Here is a 26,254-nt window from a genome sequence, read left to right on the forward strand (position 1 = left end):
ATATCAATTTCACCGGAATCAATTGAATCTAAGTTCTTCTTCTTCTGGGTTGAATCAAATGAATGAGAAAGTCGGTGACGTTTTGTTCTTCTTTCTGCTGGATTGAACTGCAGAGACGAGAAATTGGGTGAGGATTTCTTCTTTCTACTAGGTTGAATCGAAAAGGTTGAGAGAGTGGGCGAGGGTTCTTCTTCTGCTGGTTGAATCAAAGGGAAGCAAAAGTGGGTGAGGAGAGAGAAATCGATGATGATGAAAATGAAAGACAAACGTTGAAGAGAGGAGAGAAGGAGAGCAAGTGAGGAGAGAGAAAATATACTGACGCTCAAATGTCGCTCAAATAACCACGCTCAGCAGAACATTTCTCTCTACTTATATACTCATATATATAACTTGCTACAGTATTCCGGCTCGACCATTGGTTGGACCGGTCCGACCAGTTGAACCGTGAACCGATAGCTTTGCTGGTTCGCTTAGCGGTCCGATTTTTAAGAGATTACTAATACCCAGATATGTTTGGTTATGTTTTGGATGCATGTAAAGGGAATTGTTACAAACTCTCAATTAGTACTCCATGAGTGTATATCTTACTTTGTTTTATACCAAGTCTTAGCAGATGAAAATGTTGACTGATGATTGATGAAGTAAGATGAGAAAAACGGAACTATATATGACATGGATTGTCTACGAAATGACAAGGATTTTCAAGGTAATGCTTGAAATTGGCACACAACATCAACATGTCGATTATTCATAAGGTGCAAAAATTTACTACTTCCGTCTCAGAGTTGCACTTCTCTGTCGTATATCCAGCTAAACGGGACCTTTGGCGCCTGCTTTGCCATCTCGCGAGCTCTCTCCCCTAGACGTCTGATTCTCGGAGACAAATTACAGACGTAGTCTTGAGCCTCTTGCCCCTCTGCGGATAGCCCAGTTATATTTTCAACCTTCCATCGCGCAACCATGTGCTCTAGGATGTCTGCGTAATCTCCTGCCGTGTAGATGCCTAGGCGTTGGTCGACAGCCCAGAAGTGCTGGAAGAGGTTGTCATCGCGACCATCGTACATCAAGTGTGCGGGCATCGAGATTTTCTTTTTCATCATGTTGGCGAAAGCCAGCATGGTTGTATCAGGGTCGACCTCGAACAGCTTCCCAGCTATCTTGGTGTATGCAGTTTCGTGGCGTTTCTCATCCGCGGCAATGGTGCCACATATCTGAGCCAACTTGATGTTCCCATGCTCCATTGCTTGTCGGGCCATGTTTCCATGGACCATGAACGTAGCCCTTTCTTGGAAAGATGTGTAGATGGATCCGAGGTACGGGTTGTTTTCCATCCCAGGGTCCTACATAAAGTTTCGTGTCAGACCACCTCAAGAATCTCATGTTAATATCAAATACTCCCTCCGTCCGCTAGTTATAATCTCACTCGAGTTTTAAACTTTTTTTTTTTATCCAAAATTGTTTAACTCGTGTATATGAGTGGTCACCAAAGATCACATGTTCGAGTCCTCCATGACGCAGCCTTTAAATTTAAAATTCATTCACCCATTTTGCTTCGTGACTTAAAAATAGAAACTTCCTATAAAGATTTTTTTCTCTCTCTAATGTGGCAAGACTATTCTCTGCTATCATTTTTTTTTTCTTTTTATCTCTCTTACTTACCAATTGTGTATAAGAACCTGTGCCGTTTCAAAATTTCTATATTTAAAAGACTAAGAGAGTATTGGTTTTAAAATAAAATGTGACGGTAATGATTTAGTAAAATAAGAGATTCACTTACTAAAAATGTGAATAGAACTTTAAATTGCGGAGGGACTGAAATAGTAAAATGAGACATTACTTCATGGACGGAGGGAGCCAAATTAGTTGAAACATTTATTTTAAGGCACGCGATTTAAGAAATTAATGTTTAATATTAAAATGGAAACAAAACAAAATAAAAGAGAGAATAAAGTATGAATGAGAAAGAAGGAATAAAGTGAACATTAATAAAACTTTTTATACCATAAAAGAAAACGACTCAGCAACCTTGAACAATTCAGAAAAAGAAATTATAACTCAATTATCTTGGAATATTATCTTGGGACTGAGGGAGTAGGTATTTTTGGTAATATTGGTGTCAAATTTTCCATGATCTATACATATAACTACTAACTTAGATAACATAGTTAGACTATAGGAATTCGTTGGTATCATGCAAATGAAGGTTCTGTTTTCGAATTCAAGCATTTAATTTGAAATTCGCATTCACACTCAAAAATAACACTGCACACATCACACATAGAGAACACAAATAAACACAACATTGCACACACAATTCAAAATATGTAGAAAAATAATGTACTACTACTTACCATTCCCGACCCGATGAGATACTGGACAGTCTTCTCGACTTGCTTCATGTCGACTCTCCCAGAGAGGTAAAGATACTTATTCAGAAGGTCTCCGTGTCTATTCTCCTCGGCAGTCCACGCCCTCGCCCAGATCGCCCAAGGAGTTGCGTCCATCCCCGTCTCATCCCTCATCCCATCTATGGTGTTCAGCATTGTCAGGTAAGTCGGGAGGGCTTCCTCAGTGACCATATTCCCGACTAGAACAACAAAATAATCGTCGGGAATCTCCTTAGCCCTCTCTCTCAGTTCCTTCACCTGGTCATGGAATCCATCGAAGGCCGGATCAGGCAAGAAATCCTGAGGCTGCCAACACTTCTCCACAGGTTTCAGGTGAACCAGGATGTTGTCATGAGCCCAGCCTTCTATGGATTTGAGGATCTCGATTTTGTGAGGGGGCATTGAGTGTGTGACTTGAACACGCGCCTCCCTGGCTGGTCTGAAAAGCAAATGTTTCATTTTTAATAGACCTGATAATGGACTCTACACACCACTAACTTTATCTCACCCACATTTTATTCATATTCCACTGTTGAAAAACAGTATTAGTTTTCTCAGTAAAAAGAAAGCTACTATAAATTGAAAAACAAGATTATTTTTTGTGGACGTACGTATCATATTTGTTTTCTAATTAAAGGTGAGTGGATTGTGAATAACTTATCGTTTATGGTAAAAGTGAAATATGACTCTTATTGATAGACGGACTGAAATAGTGAAAATGGACTCCTATTCTCGGACCGAGGGAGTAGAAACTATAACACTAATCCTTGTTTTATATTAAAAAAAATCACAACTTACTTTGAACGAGAAGGAAGAGTGGAAGCCACAAAGAATTTAGGATATCTGCAGCTGCCGACGGCGGAAGGAAGAGCGAAAGCGGGGCATTTTCTTGATTCAAAGTTAAATACATTCACCTTCATTGCCATTCTCCTTCCTTTGCAAACAGAATTTTGTGTGGAGAGATAGATTTCGTACAGGGCTTGTTTGTTTTTTGACTTTATTTGATGATCATTTTATTCTCATGTTTACGTGTATGTATAAAATATGTGAGTAAATGACCAAATTGCCCTTTATGCACTAGTAATCTAGGTTTATTGATATTAATAAATACACTTTCTCCCCTTTAATGAGATAGTTTAGTTTGTTATTATTTTCCTCCAAAGCGAAAAACTTTTGTTCTTGTAAATATAAATTCAAAATAAATAAGAAATCAAAACCAATTTCTCATGTATATATTTTTATGACTAAAGTTCACTTTTATTCCTAAATATATATATCTAAATATTCCAGACACTATTGTCTGTATATTTTAGTAATATTGTACTCTTCCCGTTCTATAATAGATATTCCTTTCATTCTATCATAGTTGAGTCATTTTGCTATTTCAGAAAGTTTCATTATAGTTGAGTCGTTCCATATATAATAATTTTTTTCTTTCTTACTTTACCTTTTTTTTTCTCTTTCTTACCTTTTAATCTATTTATTCAGCACACTTAACATTTTTTTCTTAAACTCCGTGCCAAAAGTTTCACCTTAACTATGAGAGAACGAAGGGAGTTGTGTAATAGCTAGGTAATGACACGAAATTTTAGATGTTTTATTTTATGTGTTAATTGGAAAAGAAAAATGGAATAGCATATTTATATTATTGTAAGAAAAAAAAAATTCTAAAAAAAATGTGATATTTATTAAGAAAAGCTAAAAATAAAAATGTGACCTCCACTACAAAATGATATAAAAAGCTAAAAATAAAAATGTGACCTCAACTACAAAATGATGAGATATTGTTCAAGAAATCGAGGATCGCATCTAATCTTATATTCCACATAAAATTGCTATATTATAAATCAAACTATCCATATGGGGATACCGTATATCTAGGATCACGTCAATTGATTATTAAATAGTGTGACAATATTTGCTTTAATGACATGCCGTTTAATATTAATTTTTCCGTTTACTATTAATTTTTCGATAGATCTCATCAACTCTTCATTGATGAAGTGGCTTATTACCAACAAACTAGTGGCATCCTGTTAGTGCGATGCACAACCTAATTGGTTTATTACATGCATTATTTTGAAATTGTGAGTTCACATTTATAAAATTGAAAAAATATAATTATATGAAATTCTAAATTAAAAAAATACATAATAATAATTTATATAAAACATGTTTTAACCTCTACTACAAAAAATTCAATCACAAAATATGTCGAATACACTCTATTGTTTAATGAAAGAAAAAAAAAATATTGATATATGTGACGGGGGCATGATTGACATGTGCAAAACCATGTTAAATTATCACAATTATACGTTTCAACTTATTTAATAAATTTATTACTATTAATGAAATTTCTATTCTTTAAAACAATAAATTTTATCTTTAATAAATATAAATATTGTATAGTGTATTCTGATTTTTTATATTTTACAACAAATTTGATTAAATTAGTGAATTCAGTTATAACAATGGTGGGACATTTAAACATATGATTTCGACATATGTTGAATTTTATTATTTTCACGATTATGTGATGATATTCTAAATATATGTTATTAAAATAATCTATAAATATATATATTAAAAGATACCTAATATTCAACATTATCATCAACAACAAATATAATATGATAACATGCTAACCAAAATATAAAATTACTGATAGCAAAAAATAATGAACAAATTAAGAAACCAATTAGTATTACTATTGGTCTAAACAGTAAAAAAATAATTAATAGGAAATACCTTTATTTTACCCTTCCATAACCATTAGCAATGATTCTGTGACGAGACATCGAAATATATAATTAAAATAATCTATAATATTTAAGAAAATGCAAAAAGTTCAAAATCATCATCAACAATAAATATAATATAATAACATAATAATCAAAATATAAAAATGCATAAATGATAAGAAAATTAAGAATAGCAAAAAAATACTACATATTGAATGGATAAATGGATAATTCCTTCAAAATGAAGGTCTTGGCCTCAAATGCCACAATACAATACTTTTTTTCTTTGTTTGGTGCCTTTTTCTCAAATCCCCGAGGCATACACACGCACGTAGGGGTGCGTTAGAATGATAACCATATTTATGGTGATAACCTAATAACCTATCATTTTATGGGTCAAAAATATCATTTTTACTAAAAATAATATTTATATCGTATAAAATGATACTTTTAATCCATAAAATGATATTCTGTTCTATAAAATGATATATTTCATCCAAAGAATGATAGATTATTAGGTTATCACCATAAATATGGGTTATCATTTGATCACATCCCACGCAAATATATATATACATATATATAATGTTTACAACTTTGAATCAGAAGAACATAAATGAAAATACAATGATAGTAATTTAAAATAGAATGCACCCTCCTCCACTTCTTGTAACAGCCAAACACTGAAAATTTTTATAATCATAATGATGAATATGTCCACCCACTTTCTCATGCATTAAAGATTGAAAATTTAATACTACTATAAAATTGCTAATATTCATGTCAACTTATTACTACTACGAATTGTTATTAGTTTTTATATATTAAATAAAATTGCAACGATAGTCACTTGTTATATTTGAATTATGTAAGGAGAGTAAAATTTATAAATATTTAAATTCATACCCAAAATTCATAGACATTCAAATTAAGGCTAAAACTCGTTTCTTATATATGTATAGATAGATATAATATTTTTAATATATTAATTATGCTGATGGATATAGATTCTCAAGCGCAGATCCTCTTACATTCCTTATAGCATCATAATCTAAAATTAAGACCAAATCTACATTTTTAGATTTTAAAACGAGTGAATGAGATTAAACTTTACGAATTTCAATAAATAGTAGAAAAAATATCAACAAAATGGTAAGACCGTCATTCTGTTATCATATCATAATTTTCATATTTTATTTTATATCAACATAGTTTACAAATATCAACACAAGGACATGAGTATTTCAACACAAGTACACGAAAATATCAAAATAATTTTATTGACATTTTACATTCATTATATTGAAATTGTTGATGTATTTGTTGATTAAAAAAATCTGTTTATTCACGTATACGAAAATGAAAATAAAATTATCAAATTTCATCATCCGAACATCGTCGAAACATATGCAATTGAGATATCATTAGAATCTTTATAAAATTCCCTTTAATATGATATATTTTTTGCGGAAAAAATAATCTAAATCGAGAGAGTTACGTAAATTTAATGTTTTGGGATAACTTTAATAAGAGAGAATTTTTTAGGATTGGTATACAGAAAAGTATGTGTCGAGCATGTTGCACGGATAGAATTGTTTGTATACAATAAACTCTACAATCCACTTTTAACCCAAGGCGAGAAGAAGTAATTTTATTGCATTGATGTTTGCTTGTGCATTTATAAGATGTTTCTCAAACATTTAAATGTATAAGAAGCAAACAAGTCTAGTTCTTCTGCATAGTAGACTGGTCATGAACGACTTTCACAGAAGGTGATGCAGTCGGTCCTTTGTAAAATAGAAACAGAATTTCACGACCTAGATAGATTTTGGTTACCTATCGTGAAAGGTTGCAGTGTCAGTCCGCATGTTTCCTTACCTTAGGAAATAAACGACACTGGTGTGGTATAGCACTGAAGGGTCTAACAGTTGAGATAAATCTTTCTTGCTATTTACTGAAAGACGAGGTCTCGGTGATTGGAATTTCTTAATCATTGTTGATATAACATTGAGCATACGATATTGATTATGCACTACTTTGACTTATCAAAAGGTGCGGATTTTTCGCAATCCAAGAATCCTGATATCTTGGGTAGGGGTGATTAATGTCTAGAGGTAGTAGTATTGTTATTGCAATGAATCGTGTGCTAGCATGGAATTAATTGTTTAACATGCGGTTAATTGATCCCATAATCGATCAAATAGATCTGTATATTTGATTTATTTGTGTATGCATAACTTCCGCTGTGCAAGGGGCACCAAACCCCAACAAGAATTAACATTAATACCCTTCAATTTTATTTAATAATTATTTAAATTTAAAAGATAATCCACTTGGCATTATATGAACCACTAGATCTCCTAATCTAATGATTAAGATTTGGTCTTAATTTTGGATTTTTAATTAGTTAGCCGTTGATCACATCCCAGACTACACTTATATATAACTTCCACTTCCTTCACTCATCCGATATGTGATGAGTTTGTAATTGCAACCCAACAAAACTCTCAAACCGAGACCATATCGGGAATTGAGTCGCTTTTCATTTCACTATTAAGCAATCCCACGAGTGTACGAAGCTAATACAGAAACGACAAGTAAGTGTATTGTATTTCCTCAGTCCGCCATTATATGTCTCTTTTTCCTTTTTCCTCTGTCCGCCAATAAATGCCTCATTTCACTTTTACTATATTTATTAAGTGGACTCTACATTCCACTAACTTATTCCACTCAAACAATTCTTAAAATCCGTGCCGGTCAAATATGAGACATTTAACCGTGGATGGAGGGAGAATCCCACAAAGACTAATGTGTCAACTTAAGTACCACGAACTAACCTCAACTACTATCTAGATGATCAAAATGAGGTTTTTGTTACTAATCAACTACTTTAACAAAATTAAAGATAAAAAGCAAATAAGACAAGAACAAATGAAATATGATATACTCCTTTTGTCCTAACTAAAATGACACATTTTTTGGCCGATACGGGATTTTAGGAGTTATTGGTTAAAATGTTTAATTGGATAGAGAAAATGTAGGTGGAAGTATTTTAATAGAGAAAGAAAGAAAGATGAATATTTTAATAGGAGTGTGAAAAAGTGATTAAATGTATTGATTGGAGAGAAAAAAGTTTCCAAAATAAGAAATGTGTCATCTTAGTTGGTATAAACTAAAAAGGAAAATGTGTTATCTTAAGCGAGACAAAGGGAGTAGAAAATAATGTGGAATGGATGCATATCCAATGCACAAAACATGTTATTAACCTATCAATCCCATTTGCCCTTCATGTCTCTATAGTTGCTAAGTCGGTCAGTTTAATAGATTAAACCCCCTCCCAAGGTTAAAAATCGGTAGATTAATTGTTGGTATGAAAGTTCCCATTAATTACTCCCTATGTCCCTATGTTCCATGTTAATTGAGTCATTTTTGTATTTTGGAAAGTTCTAAGATAATTGAGTCTGTTTCTATTTTTGGTGAAAGTAACTCTTTTTCTTACTTTATTCACTGCCCACTTGATAATCTTGTCACCATTTTTTTAAGAAATGTAATGGAAGTGGGTTGAAAAGTTTAGTGGCATGTGAGTCCTACTTTTATATATTAGTTTTAAAATAAAATGTGAGTGAGAATATGTAATTAGAATATGGGGCCAACTACTAAAAATAGTAAAAGTGAAAGGTGACAAATTTTTAGGGATGGACGAATAAGGAAATAAGTGACAAATTTTTGTGGCAAGTATCTATTTTGTGTGTGGTTTTAGCTAGTTGTATATAAAATGTTTAATAAATTCTTAAACGAGTTCAACATTTTTTGTTTTCGGGTGGCGGGTTTAGGCAGGGTTATTTCTATTGGGCTGTTGGGTCAAATCTGAAGATTATAATTATTTTATTGGGCCCAACATAAATGCCACGCGTTTAATTCCAAATTTCCACTGCTATAAAATGATGGATAGTCTTCTCGTGACTTCATTTTTGTTATGAACTTAACAATTTTTTGGGATAGTCAATTATTCATGGTAGGGAAAAAATTTATCTTGTTTATTGCTTTTGCCTATTCCTGAATAAAATATTTAGATGATCGTTATGGTATCGAGTTAAATGCCTTTTATTTTTACATTTATGAAGAGTTTCCGAAGTATAGACGAGGGTTATAGTTCCTCCTCTAATGTCTCAAATGAATATCATCAGTTAGATTTTTGTGAAAAGTGGTGCAAGCATTAAGATTAGATGAATAATGAACATTTTCTCTTACTAACATTTATGCTCATCCTCTCTACATCAAATTAAACTTGTTTACCACTTATATCCTGCTCATTTTCTCGTAGACTCCAGAAATTCAAAGGAGAGTTCAGGCCAAGTTTCTTTGGAGAACATTTTTGAATCACATAATGTAAAGGCCATACCATTAGAAGAAATAAGATTAGCTACCCAAAACTTTCAACCGAATATATTGTTAGGGGAAGGAAGATTTGGTTCGGTATTCAAAGGTTGGATTCATGAGCATTTTCTTACTGCTGTGAAGCCTGGATATGGAGTTGCTGTTGCTATCAAGAATTTGAATGAGGAAGGACTTTAAATATACATAAATTCTTTCTTGTGGTTAATTTTGTGGTGGAATCTTTAATCAACAATTGGGAACTTTCCTGCGGAGAGAAATCTTGTGGTTAATTTAGTTAGGAATGATTATGCCTCACCAGAATATATAGCTTCAGGTTCTTGGATTTGACAGTCGTCTCTAATTTCTGATGTTTGATATTCATATTTATTCTCTTTGATGTAAAAAGGTGGAAAACATATTTTTGCTCTTTTTTTTTTCCTGCACCTTTTCACATGTTCTATAGGTTGAATATAAGAGGTATTGATTGATGTTGTGATGTATGCTCGTGTTTTTTCTTCTTATAGAGCATGGGTGATAAAATTCTTCCATCTTTCTATATGTGAGGTGGAAATAGAGTTTACTCCGACCAAGTTTTATTCAAATTTATTCCTTTCTGGTTTGTGTTTCCTCCCCTAACTCCTCACTTCTTTTTAGTGCATATTCTACAGTGTAATGTTTACCAAGCATACAAAATTGCTGCAGGCTAATATACAATACTTTATGTTGGGTATCAGCGGTACTCCAGGATCGACACACAAACGGAATTTTATTAAACCCGACAGCGGTGTACGAAACACCGATACACAACACGATGGTGTACACAACACTACAACACTTTTGAGGACACACCCCAAAATACACTCTTGGAGGGCACACCTCACAAGACACCCGAGGACACACCTCGCACACTAACTCTCGTACACACTCCACGCACACTTGCTACTTGTGTACTCACTCTATTTGTGTACATACTCCCATAATAGGCCTAGTACCTATTTATAAGAAGCCTAAGTCGGTTATGAATCCGACATACCAAAAGCTAGAAGATTCTACCAACTAATTTAATAATATTACTATCTAAATGTCGGCTAAACTAAATTGTTTAATTAACTTGATGTTTAGTTTCTTCACTAATCATGATTGCTCTAGAAGAGACTAGCAAAGTCGGTGGAGCAAAGTTAATACTCCCCCTCGACACCGATTTTCTTCTCCGTATGGTTAGTTGCTCCTTCAGCTTCTGTAGCTCCGCAGTGCTGAGCTCTTCAGGATGCATGTCTTGACATGATTCTTCAGTTGAGACGGCTTCCCTAAATTCTCCTTCTCTAGCAACTATTTTCTTTTGTGTTGTGCTTGGTCTATGAGCTCGTGATTTCTCCCACTCTTCTCCGGACTCCAAAATCTTTCTGATTGCTTCAGCTTTGTCGCTTCTTGATCCGCTTCAACCTCTGATATATCTATATCTTCATCTTCTTCATTATCTTCTTGCATTTCCGGAAGCTCCACAAGTTATTCGTCAATTTCTTCTTCATCTTCTTGCCGCTCCAGCTTTATTTTTGCTTCTTCCCAATTCTCCTCAATATTCCCCTCTTCATCTTCAATTATCAACATGGAATCGTCAAAATTCCAATTTCTTCTTCTATAACAGTGGGCGCTTGGGATTCCAACTCTTCGTCACTCAGGATGGCTAAAGCTTCCATATCCCATTCTTCTTCATCTGGTGATGCTCCGCTAGTTATCACCACATGACTTTCTACTGGCTTATTCTATGACCGACAGTTCCTGGCCATGTGGCCCTTCTTCCCACAATTATAACATATTCCATCAAACCTCCTTGATTGATGAGATTCACTGCTCCGACCATCTATGCGTTCTGCTCCCCCTAGCTGGGAGCGCATCTCCTCTCGATCATCTCCTCAACTTCTTGCAATTATATATATGCAAGCTCCATAGAGATGAGAGGTTCCCCAACCATTCAGGTCTTTCATTCCATAATTCTCTTCTTCAACATTCCAATAGAGGTGAGACGTTGAATTGATTCTGGCAGATTTCCCCAAGCTTCCCTCCCTTTCAATTCAAAATCCATAACTGAGCGGGAGTTGCATCTTTGCAATAAGCCTTCAATGGTCTCCACAGATCCCTCCATACTAACATCTATTCTTAACTCATAACTACCTAAAGTAGCCTTAAATTGAGAAACACCGATAATTTGTAAACGCGTTAGACGAGGCCATTTTGGCAGACAATCAATTATCCCGTGTTGATTCTTTAGGCTACTTAAATACATCAACTCCAGTTCCTCAAGCAAGGATCCTACTATTTCATATGGAAAGTACAGCAAAGCTTCGCATTCATAAATCACCAACCTTCTAAGACATGTGAGGCTTCCTTGTGATTGTTGTGTGCCAATGTCTGATACTCGTTCCAAATTCGGAATGTAGCTTATAATCAACTTCTCCAAAGAATTGAGGGTGCCTAGACCATCTGGTAATTCTCTCAAATTGTAACACCAAGTTATACTTAACCCCAAGATATTGGGATTGTTATAGAATAGCCAATTCCGGAGATATTCCAGATCATATATCTTTTCTATCCAAAGCTCAGTTAGAAACTTTAATTCTGTCTTGAATATGTATGTGAAAAGCATGCTCCCACTCCCCTTGATTATCAAACTTTTGAGGCATGACCACGAATGATTAGGAAAACTCGTCAATTGCTTGCACTGAGAGATCTCCAAGTGTTCGAGGTTAGGAAATACCTTCACATCACTTGCACCTGCAGATTCTACTTCTGCCCACTCTGCAAAATTCCGCATTTCAACCAACACAAGCTTTTCTAGAGCTGGAAAAACAATGTGTTTCCTTATTCACTAATCCATAGAAAGAAGAATTTATGGACTTCAAATTTGTCAATCCTTGTGTGAATTTATGGACTTCAAATTTGTCAATCCTTCTAACCACAGAGACTTGAGATTTGGCAACTGTCCAAACATTGGGATTTCTTCACATTCTGAGCAATTGGAGAGTTTTATCTCAATCAACTTGTTAAGTGGTACCCAACAGCCTTGTGGTACATTTTCAATTGCCATCTTCTGAATCCATCTTCTTAACCCTTTCAAGCTTAGAGATTTTCTGGTGTCCTTTGAAACCATTCAAACTCCCGAGCTCTTCAATTTTGCATCCATTCTTGTAGCCAACTTCGAAATACTCTAGCGTTTGGAGAGAAGTTAAACTCCCAATCTAGGCAGGCAACTTTACACCATCATCAATATAAAGATGCCTTAAATTAGTCAAGTACTTCATAGTACTAGGAAGTTCCCTCAATCTTAATGTACATGCATTTAATGTTTGCAACTGATGGAGTTCACCAATCCAGCCCGGCAAATATTTTACACGAGTCGACGAAATATCAAGTTTCCTTAAATGTATCAACTTCCTTATCGAACTTGGCAACTTAGTACACCACTCATATGCAAGAAATACAGCATGTAGACACTCGAAATCTGCAAATTTTTTATGATAAATGTGTCCCTCGAACAATAATGTACGCAAATATTTTGCCACTTCTTTTGGAATACGACTTTCTTCATCATGATTCATGTATCTCGCTCGGCTCCGTCCTTCAGTTTTATTAGAGGAACCTGAAATTGAACATGCAAGATCATGCACAAGATCGTGCATCACACAACTCTCTACATTTCCATAATCATCTCTTTCTGCAACTTGTAGTAGAGAGTTGTGCAGAAGAACTTTCATAAATTTGTCGCCCAAGCACTCCATCTCACTATTTCCATTAGCTTCAAGAAATCCTTCTGCCATCCAATACTCAATCAGTTCCTGACTTTTGATTTTGCGACCTTTACGAAAAAGCGAACAATATGCAAAACACTTCTTAAGTGTTTTGCATATTCCACTAGCGATCGGCGATCCGCTCGTCCGCCGCGCTAGTCCACTACTGCAACTGGCGAGCCGCTCACGGAGTCCACGGACGACTCAGACGGAAGAGAGGTCATCTGTCGGATAAGGCGCTAGTCCACCCGCTAGTCTGCTATTGTGGGCTCCCGACGGACGAGCAGACGGAGCGGTTTTTTCGATTTTTTTTTATATTTCAAAACTCTATATATTTGACTCTAGCAGGATATAATTGAAGAGTTGTGGGCGCGGAGGAGTGCACATATTTATAATGTAATTTGTGGAAATCGTTGTTTTTTTTTTTGTTGATTTGTACTTTTTCAATTGTTTTTTTATTTAATGAAATTATGATTGCATTTTCCCCGTATTCGTGTCGAAATTTTAATCCAATATTTGTGTGAATTTGTGATTTTATTTGTAGGGATGTCCTAGTGCTTGTCCACTATTGTACAGTGGGATGTCCTAGTGAGGTGGCAGTGCAGTGGGATGTCCTAGTAACATGGAAGGAGGTGTTTTTGGCTAGTCCGCCGGATATCCGCCCTATTGTGAATGCTCTTAGCAGATGAAAAAATGTTAACTGATGATTGATGAAGTGAGATGAGAAAAACGGAACTATATATGCAACATTTTATACGAAATGACATGGATTTTCAAGTTAATGACGTGGAATATCATACTTGAAAATGGCACACAGTTTTGACAACATCAACATGTTGGTTATTCATAAGGTGCAAACAATTGAATCTTCTCATGTAATACTTCCATCTCAGAGTTGCACTTGTGTGTCGTATATCCAGCTGAACGGGACCTTTGGCGCCTGCTTTGCCATCTCTCGAGCTCTCTCCCCGAGACGTCTGATTCTCGGAGACAAATTGCAGACGTAGTCTTGAGCTTCTTGCCCCTCTGCGGATAGCCCAGTTATATTTTCAACCTTCCATCGCGCAACCAAGTGCTCTAGGATGTCTGCGTAGTCTCCTGCCGTGTAGACGCCAAGGCGCTGGCCGACAGCCGAGAAGTGGTGGAAGAGGTTGTCATCGCGACCATCGTACATCAAGTGTGCGGGCATGGAGATTTTCTTTTTCATCATGTGGGCGAAAGCCAGCATAGTTGCGTCAGGGTCGACCTCGAACAGCTTCTCAGCTATCTTGGTGTATGCAGTTTCGTGGCGTTTCTCATCCGCGGCAATGGTGCCGCATATCTGAGCCAACTTGATGTCACCATGCTCTGTGGCTTGTCGGGCCGTGTTTCCGTGGGCCACGAACGTAGCCCTTTCTTGGAAAGATGTGTAGATGGATCCGAGGTATGGGTTGTTTTCTACCCCAGGGTCCTGCAAAAAGTTTTGTGTAAGACCATCTCGCACAATCTTATGTCACTGTCCAATACTCACTCCGCCCGCCATTTATAATCTCATTGTGAGTTTTAAATTTTCTTTTAAAATAGCAAAAATTGTTTAACTTGTGCGTGTGGTTTGACAAAGTTAGTGGAATTATGGTCCCACATTTATTAGTATTAGTTTTGTTATAGAACGTGAGTGTAAAGAGTTAGTAGAAATTAGAGTCCATTTACCAAAAATAGAAATAAAGCAAAATGGACAATTTTTCACGGACTGACCAAAATGGCAAAATTGGATAACATTTCACGGACGGAGGGAATGGAAAAATAATGTAATTACCATTCCGGACCCAATCAGATACTGGACAGTCTTCTCGACTTGCTTCATGTCGACTCTCCCGGAAAGATAAAGATACTTATTCAGAAGGTCTCCATGTCTATTCTCCTCGGCAGTCCACGCCCTCGCCCAGATCGCCCAAGGAGTTGCGTCCATCCCCGTCTTATCCCTCATCCCATCCATGGTGTTCAGCATTGTCTGGTACGTCGGGAGGGCTTCCTCAGTGATCATATTCCCGACTAGAACAACAAAATAATCGTCGGGAATCTCCTTAGCCCTCTCTCTCAGTTCCTTCACCTGGTCATGGAATCCATCGGAGGCCGGATCAGGCAAGAAATCCTGAGGCTGCCAACATTTCTCCACAGGTTTGAGGTGAACCAGGATGTTGTCATGAGCCCAGCCTTCTATGGATTTGAGGATCTCGATTTTGTGAGGGGGCATTGAGTGTGTGACTTGAACACGCGCCTCCCTAGCTGGTCTGAAAAGCAAATGTTTCATTTTTAATAGACCTAATAATGGACTCTACACACTACTAACTTTATCTCACCCACATTTTATTCATATTCCACTGTTGAAAAACAGTACTCCCTCCGTCCCAGATAATTTGACCCAGTATTCCATTTCAGGTCGTCCCACATAATTTGTCTCATTTCACTTTTACTATTTTTGGTAGTAGACCATATATTCCACTAATTCATTCATACTCACATTTTATTATAAAACTAATACTTTAAAAGTAGGACCCACATCCCACCAACTTTTTCAATTCACTTTCCATTAAATTTCTTAAAACTCGTGTCGGGTCAAAGTGTCCCAAATTATCTGGGACGGAGGGAGTATTAGTTATCTCAGTAAAAAGAAAGCTACTATAAATTGAAAAACAAGATTATTTTTTGTGGACGTACGTATCATATTTGTTTTCTAATTAAAGGTGAGTGGATTGTGAATAACTTATCGTTTATGGTAAAAGTGAAATATGACTCTTATTGATGGACGGACCGAAATAGTGAAAATGGACTCCTATTCTCGGACCGAGGGAGTAGAAACTATAACACTAACCCTTGTTTTATATTAAAAAAAAAATCACAACTTACTTTGAACGAGAAGGAAGAGTGGAAGCCACGAAGAATTTAGGATATCTGCAGCTGCCGACGGCGGAAGGAAGAGCGAAAGCGGGGCATTTTCTTGATTCAAAGTTAAGTACATTCACCTTCATTGCCATTCTCCTTCCTTTGCAAACAGAATTTTGTGTGGAGAGATAGATTTCGTACAGGGCTTGTTTGTTTTTTGACTTTATTTGATGATCATTTTATTCTCATGTTTACGTGTGTGTATAAAATATGTTAGTAAATGACCAAATTGCCCTTTATGCACTAGTAATCTAGGTTTATTGATGTTAATAAATACACTTTCTCCCCTTTAATGAGATAGTTTAGTTTGTTATTATTTTCCTCCAAAGCGAAAAACTTTTGTTCTTGTAAATATAAATTCAAAATAAATAAGAAATCAAAACCAATTTCTCATGTATATATTTTTATAAAGTTCACTTTTATTCCTAAATATATATATCTAAATTTTTCCAAGACTTTTTTCTATTAATGTTAAGCTTGATACTATTGTCTTCATAATAGATATTCCTTTCATTCCATCATTGTTGAGTCATTTTTCCATTACAGAAAGTTTTATCATAGTTGAGTCGTTCTATATATAGTAATTTTTTTTCTTTCTTACTTTACCTTTTTTTTCTCTTTCTTACCTTTTAATCTATTTATTCAGCACACTTAACATTCTTTTCTTAAACTCCGTGCTAAAAGTTTCACCTTAACTATGAGAGAATGAAGTGAGTAGTGTAGTAGCTAGGTAATGACACAAAATTTTAGAAATTTTTATTTTATGTGTTAATTGGAAAAGAAAAATGGAATAGCATATTTATATTATTGTAAGAGAAAAAATTTTCTATAAAAAAATGTGATATTTTTTAAGAAAAGCTAAAAATAAAAATGTGACCTCCACTACAAAATGATATAAAAAGCTAAAAATAAAAATGTGACCTCCACTACAAAATGACGAGAATATTGTTCAAGATATCGAGGATCGCATCTAATCTTATATTCCACATAATAATAGCTATATTATAAATCATGGGGATACCGTATATCTAGGATCTCTTCAATTGATTATTAAATAGTGTGACAATATTTGCTATAATTACATGCCGTTTACTATTAATTTTTCCGTTTACTATTAATTTTTCGATAGATCTCATCAACTCTTTATTGATGGAGTGGCTTATTACCAACAAACTAGTGGCACCCCGTAGTGCGATTAGGGATGTCAATTCAATCCGAAATCCGTGGGCCGGCCCGAACAACCCGGTAATATGAGTGGGTTAGGACTGCAATTTTAATACCCGAATACAAAACGGGCTAAACGGATTGGCCCGAATGGGTTGGCGGGTTAAACGGGTTGTCCCGAACGAGTTGCGGGTCGGCCCGATGGGTTGTGTGAGTTTTAATTATAAAATATTAAGTTTTAGGATTTTTTTTATATTTTTTAATCCTCAATCTTCATTCTACACAATCATTAGTCTTATTCAATCTTCATTCTACACTTTTCCACTCGATCCCACAATATCAGCTTTCAAGTTCTATCTCAACTCATTATTGCACCGTCTCATCATCTGCCACTAGTGTCTTACCACCACCAAAGCCAATCAAGACAAAATTAAAAACTAACCCATCAAAATGTTAATATATTTGTCATTTTAATAATGATTCATGTAAGATATGATTTTTAATTTTCATAAAGAATTAGTTACGAATAATGCCATAATAATGACATAAACACGAGCTTTAATTTATATTGTAGTTGATTGAGATGAAAGGCTTCTTTTCAAGTATTATTTGAAGAAAACTATGAAAATTTGAATATTTTATATGATTCTAAACTAAAAAGAAAAAATTATCTAATATTTAAAATCATTTTATAGAAGAAAATTTTGATACAAGAGATTATTTTCGAAAGCTTTTAGGCCCGAATAGCCTGATGGGTTAGCCCAAAACCCGACGGGTTAGGGTTAGGGTTTATGACCCGAAAAATTCATAACCCGAATGGCCCGCACCCAAATAGCCCGGCGACCCGAGTGAGCTGGCCCGAACTCGAACGGGTTAGCCCGATTGACATCCCTACACGAGAATACAAAATACTACCTCCGTCCCTGAAATTTGACACAGTTTACTATTTACATCCGTCCCTAAAAGTTTGACACACTTTATTTTTTACCAATTTTGATAGTGGATCTTATACTCCACTAACTCATTCCTACTCATATTTTATTACTATAAAACTAATACTTTAAAAGTAAGATTCACGTCCCACAACTTTTTCAACTTACTTTCTATTATATTTTTTAAAACTCATACCGGGTCAAAGTATGCCAATATTTAGAGGATGGAGGTAGTAGTATTTATGTGGCATAATGCCTATTCTTTAACGCCTAATAAAGAGTATTCATAAAGCAATTTTTTTATTATTATTTGTTTAATTGTTTTGTTTGCCTTATCCTTAATTAGACTAATTATAGCATGTGATAAATTATTCAAGATAGAATATAAATAATAATTTTTTCGAGAATTGATCGTGTTTTCTTACTTTTAGTACTCCTTATTTGGTTTTTCAATCGATTAAATTGGTCCTACTTTATACCACAAGACAACACAATATATGTTGAAGGATTGTTTTTGATAATAAAATTTGTGAAGTTAAAGCTGTGAAATAAAATAAAAGATGACTAGTTTAATAATATTTTGATTGTAAAGAATGAGAAGGGGGTGTTTGCAACTATTCCCAATGAAAAAAAATTTTGAATCGTTATTCGGAAAAGTAAACTATACCGCATAACTTAAGATTGTAATATTTATATTTTATGTATTTTTGAAGAAATATATTTAATACAATGGAAAAATGGAACTCCGATATTATTCTTTCTCTTACTTTACTTTCTTTCCACTCTAACTAATTATTATCATCTTCACAAAACAACGGTCGAAAACAAATGCCCCACTTGTAGTGGGATAGAGGGAGTATCTTGTTTAATTCGACCCCACGATTATTAATCCCTGGATCCGCCATTGGTCGACGTCATCGCATTTCTGTCAAACAATATCATTTGAGTAAAAAACAAATCTAAGTTATTTAATAAATTTATCACAATAATGTGTTGAATAGGAAACCCCACCTTTTTTGCTTACCAAAGTTTTCGAAAATCATTCCCCATTTATCAACATTACTTACTTTTAGCTTTACGTTTTACTTAAATTGAAGAATAAATTTAAAAACTAATCCAAAGATTAACTTTCCAAAACCCAATGTCGAAACAAGGGATTTTCTCATTCTCGCATTAAATTGATGGATTTAATTATTCGGAGAAGTTATCTATAAAGTACTTTATTTTATTCTTGCCCAGGTTTATCATCTCGAAAATCACATTTTATTCTTTTGTAAATTAATCGAAGAATAATTCCTTAAATAAATCAAAATATTTTATATTCGGTCCTTCTTCTTTAAATTAATCCGAAAATTAATTTCTTACTTGAGTCCAACAATTTAAAATAAAAATTCATCGGTAATAAATTATCTAATTAAATCTGAAGATTTAACTACGGGGATAATTAATTTATCTGGTCTCAGTGATTTAATTTAAAAATTAGCTCAAGGAACTATTTTTGAGCTATTAGTAAATTAAACTAAAACTCTAATTAATTAATCAAAGAGCCCAAACAAATTAAATCCGGAATTGGGCCCTGCCATTCTAATTTCTCATTGGCCCAAGCAAATAATTTAAGACCTGGGCTCTATTTAATTTCTGCCCAACTGAAATATGCCCTTAACCCGATTTCGTGTGGTGAATTGTTGTCTGAAATATACTCGGTCCACGAAAAAATAGTCTCATTTTACCATTTTGAAATATCCACAAAAAATAATTTCATTTTTATAAATAGAAAGTCTCTCTCATACTTCAGCCACTTTTTCTCTTCTACTCCCTTTGTTCCATAGTAATGGAGGCAAAACTTTTCGGTACGGAGATTAAAAAAATTTGTGTTAGGTGAGTTAAGTAAAGAGAGAATAAAGTGGAAAATGAAAAAGGTAGAGAGATGAAGAGAAAAAAAAGTAAGAGAGAGTAAAGTAGGTGTGAAAAAATGTATTGACTTTTACTAAAAGGGGAAATGACTCTATTACTATGGAACGGACGGAAATGGAAAAACGCCCCTATTACTATGGAACGGAGGGAGTATTACATACTGTACCTACTTTTTCTCCATATCTCTCTTATTTTATCTATTTTTTCTCTTTTTCTCTTACTATATTAAATTTCTCATTAAAACACATGTCGTCCATAAATGAGACTATTTTTTTGACGTAGAAAGTATAATATTTTAAATTAAATTAAAGTAAATGGTGGAAAATATGTCATCCCATTTTTCATGGCGTACCATTTCCTTCATTACTATTTTCATTTTATTTTATTTATAGGGAGAAAAGAGCTAACTCAATTCTCTAGATGGGTCGGTGAGGGAATGGATTACATACATGATTTCGTTTGACATTTCAATTTTTGTTTCTTTCCTTCACTATTTATTTTCCAGTAAGACCAACATTAAAGATAAGTATTTGACTCCGTGCAAGCCAATTTTTTACGTTAATTAGTTATTTTAACTAAATTTAACTACACTAAAGGAAGCATCATCATTACAGAATAGGTCAACAAATGCTTGCATTTTCACATGTTTTATATATAATATCTCATAATTCTCTCTTCCAAAGAAAAGATAAAACTCCTCATAATTTCACTCATGGCAACCAATTAATTAAAGTGGAAAGAAGAAAGTATATAATCGAAACTGTGTGCTAAATAGTTAAAACAATTTGAAAATTATGGACGAAGTTGATTTATTTTTTCTAAAATTGGCTAGAAGAGCCACTAATTTATTAATCAGCATTCCACAAATAAAATTTGGAATAATGTGTTAAAAAAAATAAGTTATAACTTCAATGCATTATTTCAACTTGTAGATATAAATAGAGGAGTCGCTATTTTCATTTCATATCATCACCAATATTATTTCATCAATGGATTCAAACTGCATGTGTCAAAGCATTGTTATTTTCTTTCTTCTATTCATTTGGAGCTCTCTTCATGTCCATTGCCAAGGCAACATATTCCCAGTTTCTCAATCTAGCAAAGAGGTATCATAGATAAAAAGCCATTTTGCCACATAAAGTAACAACGGATTCAACGTTGTTTGATCCCACGAGCTCATCATATCATAGAAATATATGAGATTATTCAAATATTTATCATCTTATTTCAAAAAAATTAATTTATTTGCAATTTTTTATTAGTGTTATTACTAGATAGACAACTATTTAATAGACAATGAATACTTATACGTTTGTTAAAAATTTTGACTAAACAATTCATTATAATTAAATAGATAACCAAATCAATTGCCGATTGGTATATAATTTTTCATGACGGGCCATTGTTCAAACCCGACAGATCCACGAGACATATTTATCCTATTGGACACATGCTATCTATTGGCTCTGGGAGATTGTTTTATGTTGCTTCAGATTCAGGTGACATGTATTAAATGAGAAATATAGATCATTCTAATGGATTGTGTCCGTATGGGATTTCATGACATGATACATAATTTGTTGCATGCTTGATTATTTTCTTTTAATTTAGGGTTCTGATTTTGGTGCAGGCTTTTTTAGAAGCATGGAAGAAAGCTTGTGCAACTGATGGAGGCACACTAAGTGTTCCAAAAGGAGATTATCAATTAAGTGATGTTGAATTTTTAGGGCCATGCATTGGCAGGACCAATTTTGTACTAGATGGAACCATAATTGCTCCCGAAGTTCCTACTTCCGGAATGGATTATTGGATCAAGTTTCGTCGGGTCGATGACCTCTCGATATCTGGCACCGGTACCTTAAATGGAAATGGAGCCTCCTATTGGCAGACCAAGCAAGCCCTCATTATAACTGTAAGCCAAACCAACTAAATGAATTTCCAATGTCACTTCTACGTCTATCATATATTCTGATGTAACACTGTTAACTTCCAATGCTACTCCCGTTTTGATCTGGTCACAGTCTAAATCCGCTCAAAGTTCTTTACATGATAATTAGTCCTAGCGTCCAACTTTAATAGTCTCAGTTTTACGGGGCATGCGTTTTAAGAAATGTAAAGGAGGGTGCGTGGAAAAAAATTGATAGAATATGAGTTTCTTTGTCAATAAGTTAGTGTCATATAAGACCGTTTATTATTTATAGTAAAAATGAATTTATATGTATAATACACAATAATGACCTAACCCTAACCCTAACCCTAACCCTAACCCTAACCCTAATTTGCAGTCATTAAAATTGGAGCGTGTCAACAAAGTGAACATTGAAAACATCCATTCCATCAACAGCAAAAAGTACCACTTTACCGTCAACAACTGCAAAGATGTAACCTTCAACAACGTCCACGCCACAGCTCCGGCCGACAGCCCCAACACTGACGGCATCCACCTGGGAAAATCCGATAACATCAGAATCTTCGGTGGAAACCTCGCCACTGGAGACGACTGCATATCCATAGGAGATGGAGTAACCAACATGAACGTCACAGGCGTAAATTGCGGGCCAGGCCACGGCATCAGCATCGGGAGCCTTGGGAGGTATATGGACGAGCAAGAAGTCCGTTCAATTAGGGTAACCGATTGCAATTTCAAAGACACCGATAACGCGCTGAGAATCAAGACATTTGGACCTTCTCCACCGGGCCTTGTTTCCGATGTCACTTTCAAGAACATTACATTAAATAACGTGTACAATCCGATCATCATCGATCAACATTATTGCCCAGACTCGAAATGTGAGGGTGGTGATGATTCGAGTATTAAAATAATAGGTGTGAAATTCATCGACATTCGTGGCAGCTCGAATACGGAAGTCGGGGTGAAGATTGATTGCAGCAAATGGCATCCTTGCAGCGGCATAGAGTTGAGAGGAGTTAACTTGACCTTTAAAGGGAAACCAACTACTGCACTTTGCTATAGAACTAATGTTAAGTTTATTGGAGATAACCAAATTCCTTCTGTTTGTACTTGGAAATAGGATATCCTTTTCTAGCCCTACAAATACAAGTGTAATCTTTGAATGAAAGAAATAATATTACTACTATTTTACTAAACTCTCTATCTTTACCTCTTGTCTACACGAATAATTAATCTACGGATTCAAACTTGCGTGTTGATTCTCCAAAGAATCAACGTTGCTAGAGACTTCTTCATGCAATGACGAAGCCAAAAAAATTTTAATGGGAGAACACTATAGTTATGAGATGTTTTTCGGGGGTCAACATCACTGTAGCCGGACATAGCTCCAGTATGAGAGGACATCAAGTGATATTGAGAGAACAATAATTAGAAGATGAATAACTATTACTTTACTCCCGCATATTACTAATAACCCATGTTTTAAAAACCGGACCGGACCGGCCGGTTCGACCGGTCCAACCGCGAACCGGCAGGCAATCCGGTCCGGTTAAGCCATAAAAACCACCATCAAGTTCACTCGCTTTGAACCAGTGAAATCGGCCGGCCGAACTGGTCGGACCAGTAACCGGGAACCGGTTTTCTTCAATTTCAAAATATCTTTTCAAAATTTGTTCTTGCATAGAGTCGAACCCGTGACCTCTCCTCCAAATATCAGCACCTCCTCCACTCCAGCACAAGGCCTTGATAGAATATAATGAACATTGATTATATACATACATTAAATTTTATTACACCCAATTACCCATACTATTAAAATAATTCATCTTAATTATATATTCTATAAATAATTTGTAATTATAGTATATATTAAATTATAATTATTATATCTTAACTTCTAATCATACTTACTAATAACTAAATTTTGTCGTTAGTTATCAAGTTATCATTCATATTTTTTTACATATTACTTATTAGTTATAGTTCACTATTTATTAAATATTATTTTTTAGTATATTTATTTAAACTACCTAATGTTCTTTTTAAATAATTTTATAATATTACTTCGTCACATACACATTTTTGAAATAACATGAACTTTATCTACTTCTATACATATAATATATATTTTCATCTACACTAATTAATAATTTATGTATTTAATTATATTTACTAATAAAAAATTATTCAATTTTAATATTTGAATACTATTTTTTTATTTATATTATATCTATAACTAATTATTTATATGGTTTAGTTATGAATTATATTTTATTATTTATTATATTTTTTGTGCATTATATATTTAATTTAATATATTTATAATAGTATAACGGTTCGACCAATAGTTAAACCGGTCGGACCGGTTGAACCATGAACCAGTAGCTTCGCCGGTTCGCCGGCTGATCCGATTTTTAAAGCATTGCTAATAACTAATATTAATGATTTGCAATCTTATAATATTCTTTCGATAATTTTTAGACATCTTTATTCAAAAAGAATCGTCATGAAATTGAGTTTTAGAAGAAAAAATTACTCCGTCTGTACTGTGATTAAATGTTCCATATTTGACCAGCACGGATTTTTGACTTTATGTAGTAAAATAGGTAGAAAAACTAGTGGAATGTGAGGCATACTTTTATATATTGGTTTTATAATAAAATGTGGGTGGAATGAGTTAGCGGAATGTAGGGTCCACTTACCAAATATAGTAAAAGTGAAATGGGACATATATTGGCGGACGGACAAAAAAGGAAAAATTGGACATTTTATGGAGGAACAGAGGGAAATTGGACAAAATTGGACAAAATGAATTATTAATATTATGAGGAAAATTTCACTCATGGATACCAATTAATTAAAGTGGAAATGGAGCTTCATATTGGCAGATCGAGGATGCCCCCTTTATAACGGTAAGCCAAACTAAAACTCAAGATACACAGGGAATTTCCGATGTCACTTCTCTTTCTACCATATATTCTTAGACTAAAGTACCTTTTTGGTCCTTAACATATGACGATTTTTTTATTTTGGTCCGTAACATTATCTTTCGAATTTTTTGGTCCTTAACAAATAAAAATCGATCACATTTGGTCCGAAATGGATGGAGCTGTTAAAAATTAACAGTCAACTAAGTTTAAATCAATTTTGACCGGATTAAGACTTTTAATTATATTTAATTAATGTATAATATCTAATTAAACAAAATCTGAAAAATAACACAATTTTAAGTAAATAATAATAATAACTATTACAATATAAAATTAAACATAAATTGATATAAGAAAAGCAAGAGGAATCGCGAAATCGAAATCTCCCCCTTCTCTCTGAATCGCGACTACGCTCCAGCTCACAATCTATCTCACTTTGCAAACCAGCGGAAAAAGCCTAGTTTTGCCGGCGAATCGGAGTGAGGTTCTCGCCGGCGAATCGGAGTGATTCGCAGTGGCGATTTACATACAAATCAACCCTCGATTAAACCCTAGCTCTCGCGAAAAACCCTAGTTATCCATGAGTTGGTACGTGTACGACTCCTATAACCGTTGCTTCGGCGATCCTCGTGATAATAAGTGGATGTTTGAGAGGAGGAAGAAGGCACTACACAGTCAACCAACTCCGAGTGAAAATCAAGAAGGTAAGCTTTGCTTCATGTTTCATATCTTTTCCAAAATTTTGTGTCTCTTTGTCCTGATTTTGTCTCGATTATGTTATATTATGAATTGATTTGTTTCTATTTTGTCCTATTATGTGATTAGGGTTTTTATGTTTTGGTATATGCGCTGAGCATGTGGGAAACAATGGAAATATGTGGGGAATATGTGTTTTGAGCATGATGGGAATATGTTGGGAATATGTGTGTTGCACATGTGGGGAATATGTGGGGAATATATGGGGAATATGTGGGGAATATGTGAGCTGAGCATGTGGGACATGTGGGGAATAGGTGGGGAATATGTGGGAATATGTGTGCTGAGCATGTTGGAATATGTGGGGCATGTAGGGAATAGGCTGGATGTGTGTGCTGTGTGCTCATTATATGGGGAATATGTGTGTTTATTCTTTAATGTGTGTTGATTGGGACCAAGGTTGGTGATGGTTGTTAACATGTTAGGTATAA

At 34.6% G+C, this 26,254-nt stretch overlaps 3 protein-coding genes and 1 pseudogene across 3 annotated transcripts; 1 reads left to right on the top strand and 3 right to left on the bottom strand.

Moving 5' to 3' along the window:
* Window positions 1-584: 584 nt before the first annotated feature.
* On the bottom strand, window positions 585-3,313 carry LOC125211105 (stearoyl-[acyl-carrier-protein] 9-desaturase, chloroplastic-like). The gene is made up of 3 exons (XM_048110805.2): window positions 3,186-3,313; window positions 2,352-2,826; window positions 585-1,340 (listed from the first exon to the last, which is right to left on the bottom strand). The coding sequence occupies exons 1-3, from the start codon at window positions 3,311-3,313 to the stop codon at window positions 780-782; spliced, it is 1,164 nt and encodes a 387-aa protein (XP_047966762.2). The 3' UTR covers window positions 585-779.
* An 8,176-nt stretch (window positions 3,314-11,489) lies between these two features.
* Window positions 11,490-13,323, bottom strand: LOC148931395 (uncharacterized). Its single transcript, XM_089064771.1, has 3 exons — window positions 13,146-13,323; window positions 12,591-12,713; window positions 11,490-12,346 (listed from the first exon to the last, which is right to left on the bottom strand). Exons 1-3 carry the CDS (start codon window positions 13,321-13,323, stop codon window positions 11,490-11,492), a joined length of 1,158 nt encoding a protein of 385 aa, XP_088920897.1.
* Window positions 13,324-14,085: 762 nt separating this feature from the next.
* Window positions 14,086-16,341, bottom strand: LOC125201339 (stearoyl-[acyl-carrier-protein] 9-desaturase, chloroplastic-like). Its single transcript, XM_048099404.2, has 3 exons — window positions 16,180-16,341; window positions 15,089-15,563; window positions 14,086-14,743 (listed from the first exon to the last, which is right to left on the bottom strand). The coding sequence occupies exons 1-3, from the start codon at window positions 16,305-16,307 to the stop codon at window positions 14,183-14,185; spliced, it is 1,164 nt and encodes a 387-aa protein (XP_047955361.2). The 5' UTR covers window positions 16,308-16,341; the 3' UTR covers window positions 14,086-14,182.
* A 5,334-nt stretch (window positions 16,342-21,675) lies between these two features.
* LOC125224060 (exopolygalacturonase pseudogene) lies at window positions 21,676-23,257 on the top strand (annotated as a pseudogene).
* Window positions 23,258-26,254: the final 2,997 nt, after the last annotated feature.

The sequence above is a fragment of the Salvia hispanica genome, chromosome 2 (assembly GCF_029641045.1).
Source record: "Salvia hispanica isolate PSC_SH4W2 chromosome 2, Shi_PSC_v1, whole genome shotgun sequence".
NCBI lineage: Eukaryota > Viridiplantae > Streptophyta > Magnoliopsida > Lamiales > Lamiaceae > Salvia > Salvia hispanica.

Bases quoted from the DNA above. Each gene is read 5' to 3' on its own strand.
- LOC125211105 (XM_048110805.2), bottom strand. From the start codon at position 3,313: ATGGCAATGAAGGTGAATGTATTTAACTTTGAATCAAGAAAATGCCCC. The intron at 2,827-3,185 runs GTAAGTTGTGAT...TTTGCTTTTCAG, and splicing joins ACTCTTCCTTCTCGTTCAAA to ACCAGCCAGGGAGGCGCGTG. The intron at 1,341-2,351 runs GTAAGTAGTAGT...AACTTTATGTAG, and splicing joins ATCTCATCGGGTCGGGAATG to GACCCTGGGATGGAAAACAA.
- LOC148931395 (XM_089064771.1), bottom strand. From the start codon at position 13,323: ATGGCAGAAGGATTTCTTGAAGCTAATGGAAATAGTGAGATGGAGTGC. The intron at 12,714-13,145 runs GTTCCTCTAATA...TCCAAACGCTAG, and splicing joins TCTTGCATGTTCAATTTCAG to AGTATTTCGAAGTTGGCTAC. The intron at 12,347-12,590 runs GCAATTGAAAAT...TTGTTTTTCCAG, and splicing joins GAAGATGGATTCAGAAGATG to CTCTAGAAAAGCTTGTGTTG.
- LOC125201339 (XM_048099404.2), bottom strand. From the start codon at position 16,307: ATGGCAATGAAGGTGAATGTACTTAACTTTGAATCAAGAAAATGCCCC. The intron at 15,564-16,179 runs GTAAGTTGTGAT...TTTGCTTTTCAG, and splicing joins ACTCTTCCTTCTCGTTCAAA to ACCAGCTAGGGAGGCGCGTG. The intron at 14,744-15,088 runs GTAATTACATTA...AACTTTTTGCAG, and splicing joins ATCTGATTGGGTCCGGAATG to GACCCTGGGGTAGAAAACAA.